We start from the raw sequence: 27,398 nt of genomic DNA on the forward strand, positions 1-27,398 counted from the left end.
TTTGCTGTCAAATAGATAAGGAGGAAAGTACTATGGGCAATAATTTGCTATTTATCATGCAGGCCTATGTATTAGTTGGTCCTGCATTAGGCTACTTTTGTGTCCAATGTACTTGCTAGATACAATATGTAGATAAATTATGCCACAGAGAAAAGGAATGCATAGGAGACATATTCACCTGTATAGGAAACGAGTGAACATATATCTGTATATCTGTCATAAAGAACACACAATACATCAATAGTAAGACTAGCTGCATTATTATTGAGCTAATTCCCTGTTGTAAAATGGTCTAATAAACATGGGTGTGAAATGTTGTGTCCACTCTCTTCCCTACCTGTACTTGCTTCGAGTGCTTCCCATTCCTAACACTAACTTCATCACCAGGGGATTAATGCTAATGCTTTCAATGAGCACGGCCCAGAAATGAAAAGAATTAAGGGCAATTAGCATGCTAACAAATGGCTAATAACATGTCAATTGTTCCATTTTATGACATTACCTGTAATCTTTGTGTTGAGAACCTCATTTTCCATCCTAATGAATGGGGCGGAGTGTTAAATTATTCAACACTGCTCTGTAATTCTCTTTTAATATTCATAATTCCTATTTGTTAAACGCCGTGACTAAAATAAAGCAGTGCAGGATTAATATTTGCACCTTTTTATCACGACTCTGCCATACTGTCACCAGGGAGTTCTCTTTTTGTTCCCAGAGTCCTTAGCAAACGTGGGCAGCACTCCTATGTGGGTAGAAGACAAAAGTGAGCATTACACCACGGCCATGGCTAATGCTACGGCTACACTGTACCGCTAAGGCCATGCTAACTGCTCCCTCGTCGTATTAACCCCATGTAATTAACAGTAGCGCTTTACTATGGTACTTTACTTTCTGCAATGTGAACAGTTCTTTGTGGATGTGTAAATTTCCAGTAGGCTGCAGGCAGTAAGCCCTAGAATGTAATTTGCAAGCCATTGTCACAGGGACAAACAGTGAGATGGGCAATATGAAAAAGCCTGGTGCTGAGTGAGCTATGATTTATTGGATCTCTCTGATAGCTATTGGGTAGAGTGGGTTTTCTCTTCCCCTCACCGATGCTACCTGCCATTACCATCCCTGCGCTCTACACTGCAGTAAGCTCTAATAATGAAAATAATAATAATGATAACAATAATAGCATCACTTCAATCTCACTTTCAGTGATTACATTGTTCCACCAGTTTCCATTTCTGCTTAAATTATATTTAACTTCATCTACTGCACACCGCAAACAGGATTACTGGTACTTATCTGAAATGAAAGTGCGCTTTCAACGCGGTTTAATAACGAGAGTGGAAAATCCAGTCCATAGCAATAAAGCTAAAACTAATTCATTAGAATGGCTGCGTTGAGCGTTTCAATTGTGTTTCGCATGGCCATCCCTGCTCCCCTGTACTGAAACAAGCAGTCAAAGAAATGAGGGAGAGGGCCATTTGTGTAATCTGAAATGAGAGCAGGCTACTGGAGAGATCACAGCAACAGAGAAGCAGCTGCATCCACACTCTTCTCTTCAAGCAGGGCCTCTTCAAAGGCCCACTAAATGGCCAACTTAAAAGCAAACGACTATCAAACTCTGAAACTTTCCTTAAGCATCTTGAGAGGAGTGGAGAGGAGTGGATGGATGATTGGGGGTGGAATGGAGGGATGGAGAGGAGTGGAGGGTTGGGGGTGGAATGGAGGGATGGAGAGGAGTGGAGGGTTGGGGTTGAATGGAGGGATGGAGAGGAGTGGAGGGTTGGGGGTGGAATGGAGGGATGGAGAGGAGTGGAGGGTTGGGGTTGAATGGAGGGATGGAGAGGAGTGGAGGGTTGGGGTGGAATGGAGGGATGGAGAGGAGTGGCGGGTTGGGGGTGGAATGGAGGGTGTGGGGAGAGAAGAGAAGAGTGCTGTACGTCCTCATGCATCTAAAGAGGTCAGCAGTTTGAGCCGATCCGTGCCTCCTGTTCCATTATGGAATAGTAACACAGGGGCCTGTTTGTTCCTCTAACACAATTAACAAGGTTTCTGCAGCACATCAATACTGCTATTTGCATAGCGTATTGATCTGGAGTCCTTATAATCACAAAATGTTAATTGCACCAATTAATTCTCAATCTGTTTGTGCCCTTGTCTGGCTGCCCGGAGCCCAGAAGGTCAGAGTGAAAATGAACTGCTCTTTGATTCTCCTCCAGGAAAAGCTTTTCTCCCAAGACAACACTGTTTTCTATCGGAAGTCCAGAGGCCTAACCGTCTTTTATCATTATTATCATTCCCGGTGAGTAGCGCCTAATGGGTTGGAAATCATGTGATCTGATTTGTCCTTTTAAACAAGGTTTTTCTTGTTTCGTTCATTAGTGAGGGCTGCCCCCCCACCCCCGTCCCCCTCCCTGCCCTCTCTCTCTCTCTCCCTGCCCTCTCTCTCTCTCTCCCTGCCCTCTCTCTCTCTCTCCCTGCCCTCTCTCTCTCTCTCCCTGCCCTCTCTCTCTCTCTCCCTGCCCTCTCTCTCTCTCTCCCTGCCCTCTCTCTCTCTCTCTCTCTCTCTCTCTCTCTCTCTCTCTCTCTCTCTCTCTCTCTCTCTCTCTCTCCCTGCCCTCTCTCTCTCTCTCCCTGCCCTCTCTCTCTCTCTCTCTCTCTCTCTCTCTCCCTGCCCTCTCTCTCTCTCTCCCTGCCCTCTCTCTCTCTCTCCCTGCCCTCTCTCTCTCTCTCTCTCTCTCTCTCTCCCTGCCCTCTCTCTCTCTCTCTCCCTGCCCTCTCTCTCTCTCTCCCTGCCCTCTCTCTCTCTCTCCCTGCCCTCTCTCTCTCTCTCCCTGCCCTCTCTCTCTCTCTCCCTGCCCTCTCTCTCTCTCTCTCTCTCTCTCTCTCTCTCTCTCTCCCTGCCCTCTCTCTCTCCCTGCCCTCTCTCTCTCTCTCCCTGCCCTCTCTCTCTCTCTCCCTGCCCTCTCTCTCTCTCTCTCTCTCTCCCTGCCCTCTCTCTCTCTCTCCCTGCCCTCTCTCTCTCTCTCCCTGCCCTCTCTCTCTCTCTCTCTCTCTCTCTCTCTCTGCCCCGAATGCCACAGTGTCCGCCTCATATTGACTAATAAGTCATTCTCCCACATTTGATTCATACCCCCTATGCCATGTCTGTGCTGTGTCTGTCGCTCTCTGGCCTTGTTGCTACACCGTGTTACTACATGGTGGAACATGACCTCGTGCTCTGTTGTCTGTTTGAGATGATCAGAGTAATAAGTCAGGAGGATTCTATTCCCAGACCATTCCCCTTGTTAGTCTCTGTGGCATCTATGGGTGATAGTGAGTTTGTCTGTGTGCCCTCTTCTCCTTTCCATCACAACACAACACAATGAGCTATACTGTGATGTTACGGTATTTACAGTAGTTATATAAATGAATCTTTGTTTTAATGTGTGGAATATTTGTTATTGTCTTGAGTGGACATTTCAACCCGAGATGCTGTCCATTCCTCAGGACCATGAGTGAAGACCAGTGTTACCAACACAATGTTAGGTCTGGCCTATGCCTGTCCATTGACATTCTACCTATTTAACCTAAAGCCTGACACCTGCATGACATCAGCATCATGGACATAACATTTATTGAAGATAAGTAGTTTTGAGAAAATTCTGGTTAATCTTCCTATTCATACCTTTCCATACATACCTTACTTACAATGAGAGGCTATCCAGAGGCTTTCCTGAGCATGCCACTCTGAGTCCCCGTCTCTCTGTCGTCCCTGCCTGCTCACACACATCCCACTCTGAGTCCCCGTCTCTCTGTCGTCCCTGCCTGCTCACACACATCCCACTCTGAGTCCCCGTCTCTCTGTCGTCCCTGCCTGCTCACACACATCCCACTCTGAGTCCTCGTCTCTCTGTCGTCCCTGCCTGCTCACACACATCCCACTCTGAGTCCCCGTCTTTCTGTCGTCCCTGCCTGCTCACACACATCCCACTCTGAGTCCCCGTCTCTCTGTCGTCCCTGCCTGCTCACACACATCCCACTCTGAGTCCCCGTCTTTCTGTCGTCCCTGCCTGCTCACACACATCCCACTCTGAGTCCCCGTCTCTCTGTCGTCCCTGCCTGCTCACACACATCCCACCCTGAGTCCCCGTCTTTCTGTCGTCCCTGCCTGCTCACACACATCCCACTCTGAGTCCCCGTCTCTCTGTCGTCCCTGCCTGCTCACACACATCCCACTCTGAGTCCCCGTCTCTCTGTCGTCCCTGCCTGCTCACACACATCCCACTCTGAGTCCCCGTCTCTCTGTCGTCCCTGCCTGCTCACACACATCCCACTCTGAGTCCCCGTCTCTCTGTCGTCCCTGCCTGCTCACACACATCCCACTCTGAGTCCCCGTCTCTCTGTCGTCCCTGCCTGCTCACACACATCCCACCCTGAGTCCCCGTCTTTCTGTCGTCCCTGCCTGCTCACACACATCCCACTCTGAGTCCCCGTCTCTCTGTCGTCCCTGCCTGCTCACACACATCCCACTCTGAGTCCCCGTCTCTCTGTCGTCCCTGCCTGCTCACACACATCCCACTCTGAGTCCCCGTCTCTCTGTCGTCCCTGCCTGCTCACACACATCCCACTCTGAGTCCCCCGTCTTTCTGTCGTCCCTGCCTGCTCACACACATCCCACTCTGAGTCCCCGTCTCTCTGTCGTCCCTGCCTGCTCACACACATCCCACTCTGAGTCCCCGTCTCTCTGTCGTCCCTGCCTGCTCACACACATCCCACTCTGAGTCCCCGTCTCTCTGTCGTCCCTGCCTGCTCACACACATCCCACTCTGAGTCCCCGTCTTTCTGTCGTCCCTGCCTGCTCACACACATCCCACTCTGAGTCCCCGTCTCTCTGTCGTCCATGGCTGGTCCCAGCCAAGTGACAAATGAGCCAGCCCTGTGTGAAAGATGAATTTCAACCCACTACACCTGTGCCGCCCCACCAAATGAAAGGACTGATTGCCTCAAATTCCATATTTAAAATGCTTAATTCCTCCATTAGAAAACCTATTTACATGAATTAGGGACAATTAGCATTTTCAGACCCATTTCGTCTTTGTCCCCCCGTCCCCCGCCCCCCGCCCCCCCCATTAACATTTGAAAGTGTCGGCTACCAGACCCAAGAAAGCCCGGGATCTGATTTGCGCTGTCCCCCCACATTAGGTGCCTAGATGGGCTTTTTCATCTGTGCCGACTGCGCTGGAGGAAGGTACTGAGAGCTGGCTCTGTGTCTCTCTGAGTCGCCTCAATTATGTCTAATCAACAAAGAGCATTCAATGAAAGACAGCAGAGTGGAGGACAAGGAGGGTCTCCAGGACAGGACCCAGGTTGAGCTATTCATTAGTACCCACCTTTCACACCAAAGGAAATATGCGTTCCATTACAATGAAGGAAGGGAGGGAGGGAGGCCTCTAAAGTCACACTGTACTGCACTGCTGAACAGTGGAGGGAAATGAACAACATAGGCCTCCAAACAGCCTGAGCAGTCGCATGGAGAAATATGGCAGAGGGGAAGAGAGGAGTAAGATGCATAAATTAAGAAGGAGAGAGGTAAAGCAAGAGGAGAGAGGGTAGGAAAGGAATGGTGGCCGTGAGCCAAGTGGTTAGTGTTGGGTCAGTAACCGAAAGGTTGCTGGTTCAAATCCCCGAGCCAACTAGGTAAAAAAATCTGTCGATGCGCCCTTGAGCAAGGCACTTCACCCTAATTGGTCCTGTAAGTTGGTCTGGATAAGAGCGTCTGCTAAATGACTCAAATGTAACTGAATGGAGAGGGTGTCGGGTGTGTAGTCTGGACCGTGTTGCTCAGGCTTACCATTATGACACTTCTCACGGTAATGGCTTTTCCTGCTGGCTTTGTCATTTCTACCAGTTTCAAAGTGAGGCCAACACCCTTGTACACTGTTTTCACCGAGCCCCTAGGTTTTCTTTTTTTTTCACTAGGCACAAATTACAGTGTCTGACCCCAGTCGCTCACGTATCCGGCCAAATGGTGGAGAATGGGCTCTAACAAGGCCAAAATGAAGATGACAGAGGCCATCTCTTTCAGAAGGAATTTATTAGACTGAATGATTCAAAGTGCAACGCTTTTTATTACAAAGGCTGCCATGGATTTCATGGGGGAAGAGCAAGTTAGGATGATATTTTCACTCCAACTTGAAATCACATAAAAGCCAGGGAGGGGAAATCAGACAAGTTTGGAGCAGACTTATCTATTTTTCTTGCACACGATGGTGAATTTGTGTGTATCATCGCACAAATTGGCCCAGTTTTGTACAGCATGCTCACCAAAAGGAAAACCTTCGATGCAGGTATATTCTGCTCATCTTATAAGAGCCTTTCATGATGAAAGTGGTCTTAAATCTCTCTTTTGAGTGGAGCGATTTTAGGCGAATGATCAAACTGGGATCTTATGGTTGTGCACAGAGACAGTGCCAACACTCAGCTGCACAGGGTGGAGAAGAAGAAAGCCAAACCGCTTCCAAGCATCACAGCGTTTTCTCCTAAAACCCATAAATTGTAAAGCAAACGAGCATTTTTTAACTATAGTTGCATAGAAGATTTAGCTCACATTTACCTCACATCAAGATAAAAAAACTTTGGAATTTGAACTGTAAAATATACACACACGTGTACTACAAGTTAGCGGAGACATTTGAGCTGTTTCACTGTTCGCTCAGTTAGAGCTGGGGAGAGGAGGAGGGTGTCACTTCCTTCAGTTCATAGCACTCTGAGAACAACTCATGCGATAGGGCTATTATCTGTAATGAGTTAAAGTGACTGCTGGTATTCAAATGATCACGTTGGTTGCTAAACTTACAAATGTAAATGTCTGAAAGTAGATATGTTAGAATGTTTGATCTTTCGGCTCTAATTGCATTTCAAACTGGAGAGGGAAAATGTCAAAACCTTCCCCATACTTCACAGTTGCATAATGTTTTTCATGTGCACAATTAGTCCTGTGTTCTATTTTAGGGCTTGACATCATACTGTATATGCGGGTGGAGTGATGATGGGGTTACCAGTCAGTCTTTCAATGGCTGGCTGGCGTAGGCCTGAGTGCTCATCCCTGCTAAGACACACCACTGGGGAGAGAGAGAGGAAACCACATGGTGAAGAGAGTGATGAGCTGCCAGCTGATCTGGTGGGATTGAGAAGCACCATGTAGTACATATGGAAGGGAGTGGAACAGGCCTGGGACGGGGTGGTCCATGTCTGTCCTTAGGTCAGCTGGCCTAATAGATGATAGATGGTAAAAGCTGATGACATTCACTGGTCTGACTGACACCATTAATGCAGACCAGAGGCAGTGGGGTTCAATAAGTGGGGGGAGTGTCTATCCATCTCTCATCTCTTCATGTCTCTCCCTTTCTTTCGCTTTCTCCTTCTCTCTGTCCAATACTCTTGGTTCATGTCAGCAGAGTGTCATAACCAGACTGAATTAGAGGTTTACTGTTTGTGCTCATCCTAATATGGAGTTTCTCTCTGTCTCTTTGTGCCCTCGACCCCCAACATGCCTACAAATGACTGTCTGAGTGCTGTGCTCACGCACTGAACCAGGCCTCATCTGTCACCCTAGGGGCTCTGAGGGGCTCTGAGGGGCTCTCGGGAATGTGGAGCTTTGTCAGAATTGAATGATTTCATTTATCATTTTTTCTTTGACATACATTTCTTTACCATGAGCAGATTCAAACATAGCACTGTTTGAGTGTAGGAAGTACAGGCTACATGAATGTTGATTTATGGTGTAAATATTTGAATGATTTAACTCATACCATTGGAGTTTCAGTGCAGTGTCACCTATATTTCAGTTGTTCCAGCACCTTTGTCTTCCTCAAACTATACATAGAAGTATTTTGTGCTGTAATATTCTTCTAGAATTATCATTGGCAACAGGGTAATATATTATCAAGAATTCCTCACAGAAAAAACACTGTCCAGAAAAGTCACTCTCTAATCGTTGTGGTTATTGATTTTGCCTTGTGCCATTCCAGAGGAGCGCCAACAGAAAGTGAAGCAGAGACAGAGTAGCCACTGCTGCTCAGGTAAAAAAAAATGCAATCCAGCCAATATCCCAGGGTTCACCAAAGGACACAATCAAATGTCATTGTCTCCTCGGATTTCACAGCGATATTGTGCTCCTCTCCTGACAATCCCCTTCCAATATGTTTCACTGCAAAATGGGGCACTGCCAAAGGTTCCAATATTGTAACGCTTCTGCGGGGTGCTTTTTTGTCTTTCATACTCATGGAGGTGTAGAGAAGTTCCATCAGGGTTCAGAATGGTCCTGTTGTGCTGTTAGAATTTTACCCTTACATCCTGGGTGATTACTGTCTCTGACGATGAGAGGACAAATGTATCTTTCTCTCTACCTGCGGGGCTGAAATACCCTGTAGTTTAAAAGACTAGTTCACACTATTTTATGGTAGACTGCCACCCAGATATTGTATGCTATGGGACATTTCTGCGAGAGTGATTCACTCTCTTTTCATGTTGATCGACCTATCAGTCATAGTAATGCATAAAGCCGTCTGAGTTTGTGTACACTGTGGCGCTGTGTGTTATATGATAAATGAATGTAAAGATGCAAGACTAAACTCACACACACACACACACACACACACACACACACACACACACACACACACACACACACACACACACACACACACACACACACACACACACACACACACACACACACACACACACACACACACACACACAGCAGTCTGTTTGAATGTGCCTACACCACAAAGACAAGCTCTATTATAATAGCTGTGCTATTGATTGTGCATAACTCACTTTGTCTGATTATGATTACAGTTGAATGTTGACTTTCCCCATGCAATGAATTCATTGTAATAATGCCAGTCTTGTTGGCTTGTATGATCTATGATTCATCAATACTATTGATTCTCCCAAAGTTCATCCATCCATAAGTGACTGGCATATCAATGTTTTACATAAAAAGATTGAGTAGAGGCAATCTGCATGTCAGCAAAATGTCTCTTTAATTGAGCCTGGCCGACGTTATTGTCCCTTAAGGAAGTTGTGACTGTTTTGTAAACAGGACAGGGACACACGGCAGCAGTCACATGGGACATGGTTAACATTACGAAGGACAAGCGCATTGACAGAAAATAGCTCTAATGCTAGAAGTGCCACTCTGTTTCCAATCCAATGTACACGTGATGTGATGTGATGTGATGCATTGTCGTGCACAGCAGGTAACAGTGTGCTCTGCACGGCGATACTTGTTCTAGTCTATTCTCCCGAAGAACAGCTTACGAACATAAAGTAATGACAGGAGAAAATGTGTTTGATGGTTTCTGAACAATAGAGGGTATACAATAATAACATTCCACACCAGCACTTCAGCACTGCTAGGGCTAATTGGAGAGGCATGAGAATCTGTGAATAAAAAGTCACAATGTTCCGTCTGATTTGGTGTGTGCTTGCATCGGTGTGGGTGTGTATCTGGACATTGGGTGGTGGATAGTGCTGTTGTGACAGTGGGCTGCCCTCAGAGGTCTGTGGATATCCAGTGTAAATCCAGCCCAGGGGAGCTGTGAAAAAGCTAATAATACGTTATTGCAGTAGAGGTCCTTCCTGTCGCCTCTCCATCACCACACCAGTGCCACCCTACACATGGACCACAGCGGGATAATGGCCAATAATGTGGAGCAGCAGAGAGTGAGAAGTCCAATCACACTGGCCGCTGAGTGGTGTGAGAGGGCCGGGGTAGAGAGAGAGAGGGCTGAGGTAAAGAGAGGACCGGGGTAGAGAGAGAGGACTGGGGTAGAGAGAGGACTGGGGTAGAGAGAGATAGAGAGAGGGCTGGGGTAGAGAGAATACTGGGGTAGAGAGAGGACTGGGGTAGAGAGAGAGGCTGAGGTAGAGAGGGGACCGGGGTAGAGAGAGGACTGGGATAGAGAGAGATAGAGAATACTGGGGTAGAGAGAGGACTGGGGTAGAGAGAGATAGAGAGAGGGCTGGGGTAGAGAGAATACTGGGGTCGAGAGAGAGGGCTGGGGTAGAGAGAGAGGGCTGGGGTAGAGAGAGGGGGCTGGGGTAGAGAGAGAAGACTTGGGTAGAGAGAGAGAGGACTGAGGTAGAGAGAGGGATGGGATAGAGAGAGAGGGCTGGGGTAGAGAGAGGGATGGGATAGAGAGAGAGAGGACTGGGGTAGAGAGTGAGAGGACTGTGGTAGAAAGAGAGGACTTTGGTAGAGAGAGAGGACTGGGGTAGAGAGAGGACTGGGGTAGAGAGAGATAGAGAGAGGGCTGGGGTAGAGAGAATACTGGGGTAGAGAGAGGACTGGGGTAGAGAGAGGGCTGAGGTAGAGAGGGGACCGGGGTAGAGAGAGGACTGGGATAGAGGGGTAGAGAGAGGACTGGGGTAGAGAGAGATAGAGAGAGGGCGCTGGGGTAGAGAGAGAGGGCTGGGGTAGAGAGAGGGCTGGGGTAGAGAGAGAGGGGACTGGGGTAGAGAGAGGGGACTGGGGTAGAGAGGGTGGGAGGACTGGAGTAGAGAGAGAGAGGACTGGGGTAGAGAGAGAAAGGTCTGGGATGGATAGAGAGAGAAAGGTCTGGGGTAGAGAGAAAAGACTGGGGTAGAGAGAGGGCTGGGGTAGAGAGAGAGGACTGGGGTAGAGAGAGGGGACTGGGGTAGAGAGAGGGGACTGGGGTAGAGAGAGGGGACTGGGGTAGAGAGAGGGGACTGGGGTAGAGAGAGGGGACTGGGGAAGAGAGAGGGGACTGGGGTATAGAGAGAGAGAGAGAGGACTGGGGTAGAGAGAGAGGGCTGGGGTAGAGAGAGAGGGCTGGGGTAGAGAGAGGGGACTGGGGTAGAGAGAGGACTGGGGTAGAGAGAGGGCTGAGGTAGAGAGGGGACCGGGGTAGAGAGAGGACTGGGATAGAGAGAGATAGAGAGAGGGCTGGGGTAGAGAGAATACTGGGGTCGAGAGAGAGGACTGGGGTAGAGAGAGGGGGCTGGGGTAGAGAGAGAAGACTTGGGTAGAGAGAGGACTGAGGTAGAGAGAGGGATGGGATAGAGAGAGAGGGCTGGGGTAGAGAGAGGGATGGGATAGAGAGAGAGAGGACTGGGGTAGAGAGTGAGAGGACTGTGGTAGAAAGAGAGGACTTTGGTAGAGAGAGAGGACTGGGGTAGAGAGAGGACTGGGGTAGAGAGAGATAGAGAGAGGGCTGGGGTAGAGAGAATACTGGGGTAGAGAGAGGACTGGGGTAGAGAGAGGGCTGAGGTAGAGAGGGGACCGGGGTAGAGAGAGGACTGGGATAGAGGGGTAGAGAGAGGACTGGGGTAGAGAGAGATAGAGAGAGGGCGCTGGGGTAGAGAGAGAGGGCTGGGGTAGAGAGAGGGCTGGAGTAGAGAGAGAGAGGACTGGGGTAGAGAGAGAAAGGTCTGGGATGGATAGAGAGAGAAAGGTCTGGGGTAGAGAGAAAAGACTGGGGTAGAGAGAGGGCTGGGGTAGAGAGAGAGGACTGGGGTAGAGAGAGGGGACTGGGGTAGAGAGAGGGGACTGGGGTAGAGAGAGGGGACTGGGGTAGAGAGAGGGGACTGGGGTAGAGAGAGGGGACTGGGGAAGAGAGAGGGGACTGGGGTATAGAGAGAGAGAGAGAGGACTGGGGTAGAGAGAGAGGGCTGGGGTAGAGAGAGAGGGCTGGGGTAGAGAGAGGGGACTGGGGTAGAGAGAGGGGACTGGGGTAGAGAGAGGGGACTGGGGTAGAGAGAGGGCTGGGGTAGAGAGAGAGGACTGGGGTAGAGAGAGAGGACTGGGGTAGAGAGAGGGGACTGGGGTAGAGAGAGGGGACTGGGGTAGAGAGAGGGGACTGGGGAAGAGAGAGAGGACTGGGGTAGAGAGAGGGGACTGGGGTAGAGAGAGAGGACTGGGGTAGAGAGAGAGGACTGGGGTAGAGAGAGGGGACTGGGGTAGAGAGAGGGGACTGGGGTAGAGAGAGGGGACTGGGGTAGAGAGAGGGGACTGGGGAAGAGAGAGGGGACTGGGGTAGAGAGAGGGGACTGGGGTAGAGAGAGGGGACTGGGGTAGAGAGAGGGACTGGGGTAGAGAGAGGGGACTGGGGTAGAGAGAGGGGACTGGGGTAGAGAGATAGGACTGGGGTAGAGAGATAGGGCTGGGGTAGAGAGATAGGGCTGGGGTAGAGAGATAGGGCTGGGGTAGAGAGAGAGGGGGTCTGGGGTATAGAGAGGACTGAAGTAGAGAGAGAGAGAGAGATATGGGGTATAGAGAGAGGGCTGGGGTATAGAGAGCGAGGACTGGGTAGAGAGAGAGAGGGGACTGGGGTAGAGAGAGAGAGAGAGGACTGGGGTAGAGAGAGAGGGCTGGGGTAGAGAGAGAGGGCTGGGGTAGAGAGAGAAGACTTGGGTAGAGAGAGAGGACTGAGGTAGAGAGAGGGATGGGATAGAGAGAGAGGGCTGGGGTAGAGAGAGGGATGGGATAGAGAGAGAGAGGACTGGGGTAGAGAGAGAGAGGACTGTGGTAGAGAGAGAGGACTGTGGTAGAGAGAGAGAGAACTTTGGTAGAGAGAGAGGACTGGGGTAGAGAGAGAGGGCTGGGGTAGAGAGAGAGGGCTGGGGTAGAGAGAGAGAGGACTGGGGTAGAGAGAGAGAGGACTGGGGTAGAGAGGGCTGGGGTAGAGAGAGGGATGGGATAGAGAGAGAGGACTGGGGTAGAGAGGGCTGGGGTAGAGAGAGAGGGCTGGGGTAGAGAGAGAGGACTGGGGTAGAGAGAGGACTGGGGTAGGGAGAGGGATGGGATAGAGAGAGGACTGGGGTAGAGAGGGCTGGGGTAGAGAGAGAGAGAGGACTGGGGTAGAGAGAGAGGGCTGGGGTAGAGAGAGAGGGCTGGGGTAGAGCGAGAGGGCTGGGGTAGAGAGAGAGAGAGGACTGGGGTAGAGAGAGAGTACTGGGGTAGAGAGAGATGTGATAGAGAGAGAGGACTGGGGTAGAGAGGGCTGGGGTAGAGAGAGAGGACTGGGGTAGAGAGAGAGGACTGGGGTAGAGAGGGCTGGGGTAGAGAGAGAGGACTGGGGTAGAGAGGGCTGGGGTAGAGAGAGAGGACTGGGGTAGAGAGAGAGGACTGGGGTAGAGAGAGAGGACTGGGGTATATAGAGAGAGCACTGGGGTAGAGCACAGCAGGCCATATTTCCTGTGGCTGAGCCCTAGCTTCAGTCATCCCAGAGGAAATGAATCGACTCAGGGAAGGACCAGGAGGATCTTACCGTATGGTGCACCTGCACCACTAGCTACATAACTACACATAATACATACCAGCTCGTCGAAGAATCATACATTTTCACCCACTTTTTTGGGGGGGAATATAAATATTTGTTTAACCCAAATGCCTTTAGCAGTCATTCAGTGCTCTTAATTGCTATGGTAATTCCACATACTTTTGGAACTGAGGGTCAATTTGGACAGAGCAAAGGTTTTTTAGTTCAAATGAGTCACAAGCCCTTCATAGTGTGTGTGTTACATGAAAGGCATTGCCCAATTATTTCATCATGCCTTTTTATTCATATTTAATGCAGATGAATTTTACCCCCCAACAACAGTCATTAGTGAGAGTTGGCTAGAGATACTCTAAACGGGTAGATTTGTTGTTAGGGTGTTTATACCTCACAAAGAGAATGTAAAATGATGATATCTGGAAGTGACTTCAGGCTTACTCTGAGTAGAATTCCTGTATACACTCTTATTTACACTCTATTCTTCTTCTGCCTGTTTTGTTTACAACAAAGTTTCCTAAAAACAGCCCTCAGAAAATAAATATTAAGTCCATTTTCAAACCTAAACATATTAAATATTCTTCCTTTGATCACCAAATGTTTTTGTTTTATTTTCAGCATGGTTTACAGTGACAAATTTCCCTCTAGACCAGTTGGAAAACATTACAAACAAGTACAACATAAAACAAGCAATAACAAAATACTACAATGGCTCCAAACAGTAGCATTGGGGACAAGGCTGTGGCTAGGACTCGGTCCCCCTGGTGGCTGTACAATGTTTATCCTCACAGTTGACACTAAGGCCATGAGGACAGTGGCGGCTACTTAACATAATAATACATGTTAAAGAGAGCACACAATATCCAGACCCTGTACGTTACCGGGTTTGTAAATAATATCAGTGTTTTTTACAGAATAGATCTCTGAAAAATGATGTGACAGAAGCAATCAATAAAGAAGTCAAATTAGCTGCGTCCTACAGTACAGTGACTGAAATCTACCATGTCTTCAACTTTTGAGAAAATACTGTCAGTAACTTGACAAATGTCATTAACAAGAATGACCACGTGTGAATCTCCAAGTGAGATATTGGATAGGAGACTGTTCTGATTGTTGTTCTTGTTGTACTGAGGGGCACAAGGGGCATTTTATTTTCTGTCCGATAATTGAATTTCTTCCCCTCTGCTGTGCCAAGTTGTGTTTTTGTGCGTAACCAGGGGCCTAGTGGTTTTCTGAGCCTCGTAGGAACAATCCCTATTATTTACTTGACTGTGACCTCATATCGAGACCCCGAAAGTCTCTCATTCTCCAGGAATCCACTCCTGAAGCGTACATCTAACGGTGCCTTGCGTTTTTACTGGACTGTAATGAATGTTCCAATTACACTGAAGGTGATGGAGGTGATTTTCCTGATATGACTGATTGCATCTGGCACACTCCATTTCACTATCTCCCTGCTTTCCAGGCACTCCTGCGGTCAGCCGGGGCTACAGGGAGGAAACTGAAGACCCACTTTAGTAATACACCCTCTCAATGCATTGCCAAACCACGATGCCGCCGAGGTGACTACAGAATTACGTGCTCTAAATAAATTGATTCATACTTGCAGAAATGTGTCAAATGACCTTTCCGCCGCTCATTACACATGGTGCACATTACACCAGAGAAATGCTCCTTGTTTGGGTCCTTTGTCTCACCCACACTCTGCCACCTCTAGGGGGAATGGTAATTCATTGAAATCATTTCCATGTGTAAGGTTGTGCAGGTCCCTCTTCGCCGTGTGTCAATGGGTCGATAGGTATTTGGAGCGTACAGTGGAGGTGATAAGAACTCCAGTCACACTGTGTTAAATGATTGCCAAAGCACCGTAAAAAAAGCCAACTCAAGGGCAGAGGAGTTTGAGGAGAGGCAGAGGCTCTGTCCTTAGCCGATGACATTCCGACAGCGGTGGCGATGGTCAGTACCCGCAGAAATGGAAATATTTCGGATCATTCAAGGCTGGGCACATTTTTCATTTTCTGACCTTTTTTTCAATTATTAAAAGGTTGTCTGTGAGAATCGAACAGTCTCCTTGGAGGTGGTATCATCCTGGTTGACTGAATGTAGGGAGGGTATTTTACCCAGCCTGCTCTTTGCAGAAATGGAAAGAACTTTTGAAATGAAGGGTTTATCCTGATCAGAGGCTGGCTGCCAGAGAGAGCTGTGACTTTAAGAGGGGCCCATACATGCTGTTGATTAGTTTTACTGAGTGGGTATGCAGAGACCAATAAATTAAATATGAATAAATTAAAAATGTACTCTAGCAGAAAATTGTTTGGAAAACAACCACCTCCCCATTAAAATATGTATAGTAATGCCTTTTATGTGCTGTAACTTGGGATTAGATATCACTGTAAATTAACACGCCATCCAACCGTAGTCGAGAACTTTTCACTTTTAACAAGGACTTATAAAAAAGGCATTTACTCTAGTGTGTTCACTAATTAATTTGATATTCAAATGAGTGTATGTATTATAATTGCAAATATCCCAAATAAGAGTAGTTTAAAAAAGGAATAGTGTCAACAAAGATTGATGAGGCTTGCTTTGAAATTGCCATCTGTCTCAAATGTTTACTTAAGGTTTTTACGCCTTTCTTCTTCTTTACAAATCCAACCCACTGCTGTGACATCATGGTTTCCCCTCCTCCTTTATCATTTTGAATATGTTTGTTTTGGTAAAATGGTTGCGTTGTAGCACAGCAAGGGAGGATTCACACACATACAGATGCAAACATTGAAGGGGATCAGGGACCTCAGCATGTGTGATGAGCTCCTACAGATAACGTCTCTGAAATGTTTCCATGACATTGTAGCTGCGTTACCTCATTAGCACAATGTCACGGCAGCAGAGAGGTGTGGTGTGAGGGAGGATGTTGTGTTTGGGGGAGTGGATGGGGGGCTCAGCTGCAGGTATCGGGTCTCTGCAGATGAGCTGATTAATTAAAGGGAGCTCTATTAAGGTTATTGAGATGCAGCCCCACCCCCTCCACCCTCATCTCTGCCTGGCAGTGAATAAAAGGGGTTCTAGCAGAGGGGGGGCCAGGGGAGGGATGCATCCTTTCCTCCTTTGACATTACCCCCCCCATGAGCCTCACCACAGGTGCCATCTCCTCACCCCACCCTTCCACAGTGACACACTCTCTCCAGGCTGCAAAATGGGCTACATGGTTTTAATCCCCCCACTCGGGAGGCTGCTCGCACCCTCCCCCTGCTCCCATCTGTCAGGAGCACCGCTGGAGACGGGGGCAGAGGGCGCATCCCTGGTTCCATCCCGCCGAATTTCTAATTTCCTTTGCCTCCATGCCTTGTCGCAAACTCACACCCCTAACCTAGCCCCCATACCGCCCTGCTTGTTCTGTGCACTCTCCTTCTCCCTCTCTGTACTTCTGCAAAATCTGATAGAAGTTTGGTGCATCAAAAAAAAAACCTAGCTGACATTTGTTTGCTTTTTTAATACATAAATGGATAATACTGCTGCATATGAAGACATCAGACCAACCAGTTTTCCTCCATGTTTTTCAATCTCTTTAAATGTCTTCTTCCCTGAGGTCTGTAGATGCACACACTTACTGCAGGTCACATTCCACTTGCACAATTCAATTTGGAGATTTTTTCCCATCTATATTGAATTAAAAGTCTGGCACAAGAAAATGAGGACCATATGCTGAAATCCCATCTCTGCCTCTGACAGCGCATTAGCCATACAGGAGGTTGTCTAAACAGACCTTGTGCAAATTCAGTTCATGTGTCTAAAAGGAGGAGGGGTTTACAAACTGAATGAATCATTGTTATCTTCAATGCTTTTTATTCTCAGATCAGTGGATTATGCTGGGAGAAAATGTCCCTCTCAACATGCTATTTTCCTTAAATGAATCATTGAGACACATCACAGCAAACATGCAGTTGTTCATCACTGACAATTTACATACACCATAATTATTTAATGGCTCAATCAATCACACACGTATACGGCTGCATTCACACATGAAACCAGATAGCAGGCCATTCTAGCCAGCGTCCACCTGTCAATTCTAGAAATTAACTCTGGAATCCACTACAGCTCCATCTGGTGCTAACATAAGTAGTATCAAGTAAATTACAAATGTAATCCCACAATATTACAGTTTGGTGTTTTCCCATTTCCTTTTGCCCTTCATTTTTATTGATAATATACACGGAGTATACAAAACATTAAGGACACCTGCTCTTTCCAAGACACACTGACCAGGTGAAAGCTATATGATCCCTTGATGTCACTTGGTAAATCCACTTCAGTGTAGGTTAAAGACGGATTTTTAAGCCTTGAGACATGGATTGTGTGTGTGTGCCATAGGGTGAATGGGCAAGACAAAATATTTAAGTGCCTTTGAACGGGGTATGGTAGTAGGTGCCAGGCACACCGGTTTGTGTCAAGAACTGCAACACTGCTGGGTTTTTCACGCTCAACAGTTTCCTGTGTGTATCAAGAATGGTCCACCACCCAAAGAACATCCAGCCAACTTGACACAACTGTGGGAAGCATTGGAGTCAACATGGGCCAGCATCCCTGTGGAATGCTTTCAACACCTTGTGGAGTCCATGCCCCCCAACTCAATATTAGGAAGGTATACTCAGTGAATACTATAAAATATATTTAATTTGTCATTCACTCTGTGCTCCCATAAAGCATAATTTTTTTATTTAGAAAGTTGTGTATCAAAACTAGGCTCTAAAACAACCTACCCCTCCTGTAGCCAGTCATTCCTCCCGGCATGTGGAACCATCCACCAGGCCAGGAAAGGAAAGGCAAGCATGCCTACCTGGACAAAGCACTGGCAGACTTTGATTAAAGGGAGCTATTTACAGTTTAAAGGCCGTGAACCAATCACCAAAAAGGAAAAATGTGCCATGTGCTTCGCTTCAAAAGAGCTAATCCAACCACCACACATACACACAGAGAGAGAAAGCCTCTGCTCACTCCGTGCTCCACTGTCTGCACACATTCACTTCAAGATGCAAATGGGTGGATTTGAAACACAGCCTCTGTGGGTTGTGCTTGACTACTTTAATGTTGTATCTATGCTGGGGATTATTCTCTCTACAGCAGAAAGACCTGTGCTTGAATGGCAGAGCCCTGAAAGTAGCTCCTGCTGCTTTCAATGGCCTCCCAAACGAGATTAGAGCCATGGTTGCCCTCAGTCCCAATCCCCTGCATTTTCATGGCGTGTAACCAGCCTGTGTGCCACTGGCGGTCTGTATTGACACCAAGAAGGTCAACAGCATTTTTTGAGATTTTAGAAAGTGAGAGGTCAAAACAGAACAACAGAAAAGTTATCACAAAATCAGAACAAAAAATATATAATTTCTGATTATGTTTATTGAACACAAAATAATGGAGTATCTGTACATTAGTTTATTCTCATGATGCTTGGCAATCATCCTTAAATCATCCTTAGAACAGCTCAATGAAAAGAATAAACAGCAGACAAGTTTGAGCCCCTGGTCGCCACTGACTACTAATGAATGTTGGACTATTTTTATGTTAATGACATGTGTGGGGAAAAACAAAGCACTTTGAAGATCTTTCATACCAAATTTGCCCGTTAGGATACTGAAAGAAATAGAAAAGTATACTTTTACAGTATATAGAAAACACTAACAGCTACACAACCCAGTGAACCACTAATAAATCATGAATTAAACCCAACGGAATAAATAAGAGAGATGAACACTCCCTTTGAGTTTCCCCATCTACTTTTTAATGAGTGTATTTTGAAACGACTCAGACTGTCAGTGAGTTTGATATGGAAAATACAGACAAAGTATGTAACTAAGCATAACAGAAACGACAGGTAGCCTAAGATAGGTCAGTGGGGACACAACAGGGATAGTTTGAACAACAGGAATCAGGTGCTTTACTGTGAAATCGTTGCTATGTCTTTGTGGGCCTCTGCCTTCCCTGGACCAGCCACTGGTTTGGGAGCTGGCCCCACTGGGGAAGAGGTTGGGCGGGTCTCACTCTTGTCCTGTGGGCTGAGACGATTTGCACTCGACTGCCTGGAGAGTTTGCCACCTGTATGGGACTGCAAAGATAAGATACTCACATTCATCTCACACTAGGCCAACACAACAGGTTCCCCTCTACAGAACAACATCTACTGGATCTGTCACTACCTCGGCTCACCTTCTAGGTAAATCTGTCACCATCTAGTGGTGAGTGAACATCAACAGCACCAACATGATGGCCAAAAAGCATTCAAACGCCCACACTAGTAGAAATCCACTTTTTTGAGCTGAAAGACAATTGCCAGAGCTTCCTCATGGTGTTGCACAACGATTGAAGTCAATAATTCATTGTTTTAGGTCAAAGTATAATATATTTGGGCTTGAAAAATTGCCCACTTCGTGAAAATTTGTGCAAATGACGTGTCTTTTCCTATGAAATGACATGCACATTCTTTTTAGCCGACGTTTCGTTTCAGGGCTGGGTTTTATTTGAATGGTACCACCCACCAGCATGGCATTGCTTATTAATCATAAACACCTGCAAAGTTTGCGAGTTGCGACTGAGCTGAGAAATATAATAGATAATTTATGAAAGATGCCAAAACTGGAGATAACAATAGATGACAAAGTCAAAGTAACTTGTTTCCCCTATCCATTTGTGGCGAAGTATCCCTACATTAGGGATGGGCAACTGGTGGCCCGCGGTTTGAAGGCACTCGGAACAGTAGAATACACAAGGTACAATTTTGCAACTTGGTTGTGCATCAGCAGATTATTCTCGTTATGTCAGTCAGTAACCACGTTTCCATCCACAGTTTTTATGCGAGTTAAGTAATATCATATAAAAAAATTATCATATGGGCCTCCTCAGTGGCACAGTGGTCTAAGGCACTGCATTGCAATGTTGTAGTGTCACTACTGGGGTTCAATCCCAGGCTGTGGGAGTTCAATCCCAGGAGTCCCATAGGGCGGTGCACAATTGGCACAACATCGTCCGGGATAGGGGAAGGCTCTACTTGTCTCATCGCGCTCCAGCAACTCCTTGTGGTGGGCCGGGCACCTGCAGGCTGACTTCACCCGATGATACTCGGGAAACCTTGCAGTTTATTAGGCTACATGATGATCAATGCTTGATTGCCATTTGACAAATAAAAATATTCTCGCTCTTATCATGTAGACTAGACACTGTATTATTGTTATAGTATACTAGATAGTATTTTAGTTGTCTCTTGGTGTCTTTACTATATTTAACCTGTTGGGGCTAGGGGGCAGTATTTGCACGGCCAGATAAAAAACGTACCCGATTTAATCTGGTTACTACTCCTGCCCAGTAACTAGAATATGCATATAATTAGTAGATTTGGATAGAAAACACTCTAAAGTTTGTAAAACTGTTTGAATGGTGTCTGTGAATATAACAGAACTCATATGGCAGGCAAAAACCTGAGAAGATTCCATGCAGGAAGTGGAAATCTGATTTGTGGATCACCTTCAACACTTTGCCTATGAAACACACCGTGAGTTAGGATTCATTTAGCACATCCTAAGGCTTCGACTAGATGACAACAGTCTTTACAAAGTGGTTTGAGTCTTCTCCGGTAAAAACTGACCGAACGAAAGGCCTGGAAAGTTGGTCATAGAGGGAGGGCCATTACTACTATGACGCGGGCGCCCGTGGGTACCCTCTCGTTCCGAAACATTTCCCAGTAAAGTTATTTTTAAATCTGGCAATGCGGTTGCATTCACGAGATGTTAATCTATAATTCTTCGAATGACAATATTATATTTGACCAATGTTTTCGAATAGTAATTTTGTAAATTGTAGCGCTGATTCACCGGAAGCATTTGAGGGAAAATATTTTCTGAACGTCATGCGCCGATGTAAAATGCTGTTTTTATATATAAATATGAACTTTATCAAACAAAAAATGCATGTATTGTGTAACATGATGTCCTAGGAGTGTCATCTGATGTCTTCATTCATTTGTCAAAGGTTAGTGCTGCATTTAGCTGTGTTTGGGTATTTGTGATGCATGCTAGTTGCTTTGAAAATGGCAGTGTGATTATTTTTGGCAGGGTACTCTCCTAACATAATCTAATGTTTTGCTTTTGCTGTAAAGCCTTTTTGAAATCGGACAACGTGGTTCGATTCAGGAGAGGTGTATCTATAAAATGGTGTAAAATAGTCATATGTTTGAGAAATTGAAGTCATAGCATTTATGCGGTATTTGTATTTCGCGCGACGCGATTCCACTGGCTGTTGACTAGGGTGGGACGCAAACGTCCCAGGTTCCCAGACAGGATAACTCTTATTTTATTTGTATTTAATGTAATATCTTATGTTGTTCTTGTCTACTACTGTTCTGTACTTTGTCATGCATTTAATTTGTATGTGGACCCCAGAAAGAGTAGCTGCTGCATGTGCATTAGCTAATGGGGATCCTAATAAACTAAACTAGACAACCCGCACAGCCTCCCCACACTGTATCTGCAAGCTGTTGGCTTGAGCGCAGGTGCCAAACACAGAGTAGGCACATTTACTATTTTACACAACAGTTTTTGTAACAAAAGTATTGGTAGAGTTGGAAATGAGATGGAAACACTAAACTTTTGATTTTTATTCGGTACATATACATTTAAATGAAAAAGTATATTTTGTGAGCACTATGTCATCATTTATCTGAAACAAGTCCATTTGGTGGAAACATAACACCGCTGGTAAAATGTGCATATTTTCTATATGCAGATTATAGAATATTCACGTGAAAATCTGTCTCCAATTGGATGGAAACCTACAGTGGCTTGCGAAGGTATTCACCCCAATTACAGCTGCAAGTCTCTTGGGGTATGTCTCTATAAGCTTGGCACATCTAGCCACAAGGATTTTTGCCCATTCTTCAAGGCAAAACTGCTCCAGCTCCTTCAAGTTTGATGGATTCCGCTGGTGTACAGCAATCTTTAAGTCAGACCACAGATTCTCAATTAGATTGAGGTCTGGGCTTTGACTAGGCCATTCCAAGACATTTAAATGTTTCCCCTTAAACCACTCAAGTGTTGCTTTAGCAGTATGCTTAGGGTCATTGTCCTGCTGGAAGGTGAACCTCCGTCCCAGACTCAAATCTCTGGAAGACAAACAGGTTTCCCTGTAGAATTTCCATGTATTTAGTGCCATCCATCATTCCTTCAATTCTGACCAGTTTCTCAGTCCCTGCCAATGAAAAACATCCCCACAGCATGATGCTGCCACCACGCTTCACTGTGGGGATGTTGTTCTCGGGGTGATGAGAGGTGTTGGGTTTTCCTTGATGGCCAAAAAGCTCAATTTTAGTCTCATCTGATCAGAGTACCTTCTTCCATATGTTTGGAGAGTCTCCCACATGCCTTTTGGCAAACACCAAATGTGTTTGCATATTTTTTTTCTTTAAGCAATGGCTTTTTTCTGGCCATTCTTCCGTAAAGCCCAGCTCTGTGGAGTGTACGGCTTAAAGTGGTCCTATGGACAGACACTCCAATCGCCTCTGTGGAGCTTTGCAGCTCCTTCAGGGTTATCTTTGGTCTCTTTGTTGCCTCTCTGATTAATGCCCTCCTTGCCTTGTCCGTGAGTTTTGGTGGGCGGCCCTCTCTTGTCAGGTTTGTTGTGGTGCCATATTCTTTCCATTTTTTAATAATGGATTTAATGGTACTCCGTGGAATGTTCAAAGTTTCTGATATTTTTTTATAACCCAACCCTGATCTGTACTTCTCCACAACTTTGTCCCTGACCTGTTTGGAGAGCTCCTTGGTCTTCATGGTGGCGCTTGCTTAGTGGTGTTGCAGACTCTGGGGCCTTTCAGAACAGGTGTATAAATATACAGAGATCATTTGACACTTAAATAAAGTACACCTGTGTGCAATCTAACTAATTATGAGACTTCTGAAGGTAATTGGTTGCAACAGATCTTATTTAGGGGCTTCATAGCAAAGGGGGTGAATACATATGCATGCGCCACTTTTCCATTTTTTATTTTGTAGATTTCTTTTTAAACAAGTATTTTTTTTCATTTCACTTCACCAATTGACTATTTTATGTATGTCCATTGCATTAAATCCAAATAAAAATCTATTTAAATTACAGGTTGTAATGCAACAAAATAGGAAAATACTAAGGGGCTTGAATACTTTTGCAAGGCATTGTAGCTAGTGATAGTCAGTGAATTAGCCTACGTCAGCAAAACATTTCCTCTCCTGCCCATGGCAAAATGAGTAGAATTGCATGAAATTAGTTATAAATTTGCAAAATCTTCTCTCCGCTCCATGGCAAAATGTGCTTAATTTAAGCAAACTTGCTTTATGGATGCGAGTACGCAAACCCAGCAACTGCGGCCCATGATGAGTTCAGATTTTTTGTGGCCCCCACCCTCAAAGTTGCCCATCCTTGCCCTACATGCTTATGACAAATCCAGCTCCAGAACAAGCCATAGCCTAGCTGGCTAATCTTTTGAACAACAGATAACATTAGCTAGCCAGATAAAGTTAGCATGCTAGCTAGCTAGCTACACTGACAGCCGTCAGAACCCTGCTTGTTGCTTTTCCCCACTCCACGTGGAAATCACCACAATGGTCCCACCCCCAATTCATGAATATGTATTAGCAGCCTATGTTATTCTTCGGAGGTGGAACCTAAACGACAATTTCCTCTATAGGAAAGGAATTACGTCGAAATAGGGGTGGCATTGCCCTCTGGTGGGAGCCTTTAAAACTAAAAGCATTTTCTTTAACAAATCAACCCATTTTGAATCAGATCTTATACATTCCAGGCTGTTTTGTGAAGACAAATAGAGATTTAGCTTGGCTTAATATAAAATACATGAATCAATGGCCCGTGTGACAAATTTGAAAAAATGTTGCACGATGAAGAGTTGTAATCATCTTCATTGCATCAATATCAGAAAAAAAGTCTAAACTGTCAAAAAACAAATATCTAATGGTAGCCTAATTCCCAGTGTTGTGAGAAGAGGACTTTGCAGACAGACTGCTAAACGACTGACCTGTGAAGTGGGGGGACTGAGTGAGTTGCAGACCTTCACAGCAGAGCCGTTGGTTTTCAGTCCATTGGACGATGAGGAAGCAACCTTCTTCTTCTTCTTCTTCTGTCTCTGCAGTGGATTAGAGATATCGGAGGGGGATTGAATAACCCTAAATATTGTAGAGAGCCTGAACCGCTAGGTGATTACTCCCATGCTTTAAGTATAGCTACGCAACAAAGACCTAGTCTTTAGTCAAAAACAAGATCATTACCACATAAGCTAATTGATGTGGAAGTGGAAGGGAAACGGAAGATCGTATACCAGTGTGTAAGTGAAACAGCTCACTTGCCAAGAAGGCTAATTTTAAACCAAAGCTTGAGTCATGGTGGGTTTAGTGAGAGGTTATTTTGAACCTAACACCTATGAAGTGGCAAGTCATGATGGCGTGACTGAGTTGTGTGTACAGCATGTGTGGTAATTTTGTGTACTACAGTACCTGTTTGGTGGTGGGTTTGCTGCTGCTACTGTCTGTGTCTCCCTCATAGCTGAGCTCAGTAATGTTCCTGCGGTTACTGCGCGCTGAGGCCCCCCTGGGCTCCGGCCTTACCTGGTCCTCCAGCCTGGCCCCACCCTCCATCCCTGCCATGTTCTCAGGCCTAACCCTAGGTTCCAGTGTTACTGTATGCTCTGATCCTGCCCCGTCCTCCAGTGTTGCCCTGGGCTTCAGAGTCAGGCTGTCCTGGGAGCAGCTGAGAGAGAGCTCGTTCAGCACGTCACTGACCACCTCGCTCTCCTCCTCACTCTCCGCCTCCTCCGGGTCATCCCGGAACAGACGCATCATCTCCAGCACGTTGGTGGGTGTGGCCAGAGTGTTGGAGTCACCCTGTAAGACACAGTACCACTACCTAATGTTAGACCACCTCTAAAGGGTTAATATCACCACACTGCAATAAACCCCATAAACCAGGCTGTGAGATACCAATTCCCAATCCCATCATGCAGCAATACCAGAGAGAGTCCTTCCTGTACTCATTATTGTTAATGTGAAATGTAGCTGGGTAGATCAGCCCCTTACCGTGATCCAGGGGTTATCCAGCAGCTCATTGGCTGTGATGCGATGGGCGGGATCAACTTTCAGGAGGCAACTCAACACTTTTTTGGCTGGTGAGATAAAAATGTGACAGTCAGTACGCTATGTTAAAGTCATGTAATAATAACCATTGTAAGAAGGACCTATCAGCTCAACCTGGATGTGGTCAAGTACCATGTGTCCTTAGAGTTCCATATCACCAGAGATGTTACAAACAGAAGTCAGAGAGGTTGAGAAGCAGTACTACTGTATGTCACCTGCATCACTGATAGAATCCCAGACGGGTCCGTCAAAGTGGAGTTCTCCCTTCTTGATCATGTCAAAGAGTCTTTCCTCAGAGGTGGCGATGAATGGAGGTTCCCCACACAGCCTACAGGGAGACAGTCCTGTCAGTCACACAGCTTACAGGGAGACAGTCCTGTCAGTCACACAGGCTACGAGGAGACAGTCCTGTCAGTCACACAGGCTACGAGGAAACAGTCCTGTCAGTCACACAGGCTACGAGGAGACAGTCCTGTCAGTCACACAGGCTACGAGGAAACAGTCCTGTCAATCACACAGGCTACGAGGAGACAGTCCTGTCAGTCACACAGGCTACGAGGAGACAGTCCTGTCAGTCACACAGGCTGCGAGGAGACAGTCCTGTCAGTCACACAGCTTACAGGGAGACAGTCCTGTCAGTCACACAGCTTACAGGGAGACAGTCCTGTCAGTCACACAGCTTACAGGGAGACAGTCCTGTCAGTCACACAGCTTACAGGGAGACAGTCCTGTCAGTCACACAGCTTACAGGGAGACAGTCCTGTCAGTCACACAGCTTACAGGGAGACAGTCCTGTCAGTCACACAGCTTACAGGGAGACAGTCCTGTCAGTCACACAGCTTACAGGGAGACAGTCCTGTCAGTCACACAGCTTACAGGGAGACAGTCCTGTCAGTCACACAGGCTGCGAGGAGACAGTCCTGTCAGTCACACAGCTTACAGGGAGACAGTCCTGTCAGTCACACAGCTTACAGGGAGACAGTCCTGTCAGTCACACAGCTTACAGGGAGACAGTCCTGTCAGTCACACAGCTTACAGGGAGACAGTCCTGTCAGTCACACAGCTTACAGGGAGGCAGACCTGTCAGTCACACAGGCTACGAGGAGACAGTCCTGTCAGTCACACAGGCCTCTAAAACTATACTACTAGTTGATTGGTCACTGGGCTAACTGTACATAGTATAGAAAAAGCTGCTACAGTGAGAGGGAGAGACACAGACAGACCAGAAAGACAGGCAGTGATAAAGGAGGGATGGGTGGGTGGGTGCATTGCTTACAGCATGTACATGATGACCCCAATACTCCACACATCACACTGCTGACTGTACTCATGAGCATTGATCACCTCAGGAGCTGAAACAGAGAGGAGAGGACTGGTTTTAACAGGACTTCTCTAATATGATGTGATCTTTGTGTGTAGGAGCTAAGCGTGTCAATCTTACCCATGTAGATAGGAGTCCCACAGGTGGCTTTCAGCATGTTCTCACTGCCAACACCCCCCTTCTTTACTGACAACCCAAAGTCTGTCACCTGGGAGGAGAGAGGGCCGACAGCAGACACTGATACATGCTGTAGGCCTGCGTGTGTATCTATCTCATATCAAATCCTTTCTTGTTAGTGTTATTTATCAGACAAAACAAGGTTTACTTGAAAAGCAACTGGGCCTCTCTATGTTAGATGAATAACAAATATGAGCTGTACATGCAATATGTTCTCATGTAGTAAATAATGGCAGGCAGGAGAAATACAACAGGAGAAAATATCCAGGAGAGATGACCTCCTCCTGACAGATAAAAGCATTTTATACCGTGCCAGAACAACGCTGTCTTTCAGCAGTGTGTGTGTGTGATTTATGCTGCCGCCCTGCCTTGTTTGAGCCCACGCTCCAGGTATCTGCTTTAGCCTGTGCTCCGTCAATGCACACAACATGCTGGGCCCAGGCGGTAATTTGTCTTAAA

General features: G+C 46.5%; 1 protein-coding gene across 3 annotated transcripts in view; it reads right to left on the reverse strand.

Annotated features, from left to right (window-relative positions):
* Window positions 1-18,656: 18,656 nt before the first annotated feature.
* LOC106562365 (serine/threonine-protein kinase 33-like) overlaps window positions 18,657-27,398 on the reverse strand; it is a 53,295-nt gene continuing 44,553 nt past the window's right edge. For 2 of the 3 annotated variants that reach the window (XM_045689275.1, XM_045689277.1), the window contains exons 8-14: window positions 26,883-26,970; window positions 26,718-26,793; window positions 25,657-25,769; window positions 25,385-25,470; window positions 24,806-25,192; window positions 24,331-24,438; window positions 18,657-19,380 (exon numbers count right to left, since the gene is read on the reverse strand). In XM_045689275.1, the coding sequence (XP_045545231.1) occupies window positions 19,213-19,380; window positions 24,331-24,438; window positions 24,806-25,192; window positions 25,385-25,470; window positions 25,657-25,769; window positions 26,718-26,793; window positions 26,883-26,970 (1,026 nt within the window). In that variant the 3' untranslated portion in view covers window positions 18,657-19,212. The remainder of the gene's footprint in view (window positions 19,381-24,330; window positions 24,439-24,805; window positions 25,193-25,384; window positions 25,471-25,656; window positions 25,770-26,717; window positions 26,794-26,882; window positions 26,971-27,398) is intronic. The other variant, XM_045689276.1, reaches the window with a different exon arrangement.

This window comes from Salmo salar, chromosome ssa11 (genome assembly GCF_905237065.1).
Source record: "Salmo salar chromosome ssa11, Ssal_v3.1, whole genome shotgun sequence".
NCBI lineage: Eukaryota > Metazoa > Chordata > Actinopteri > Salmoniformes > Salmonidae > Salmo > Salmo salar.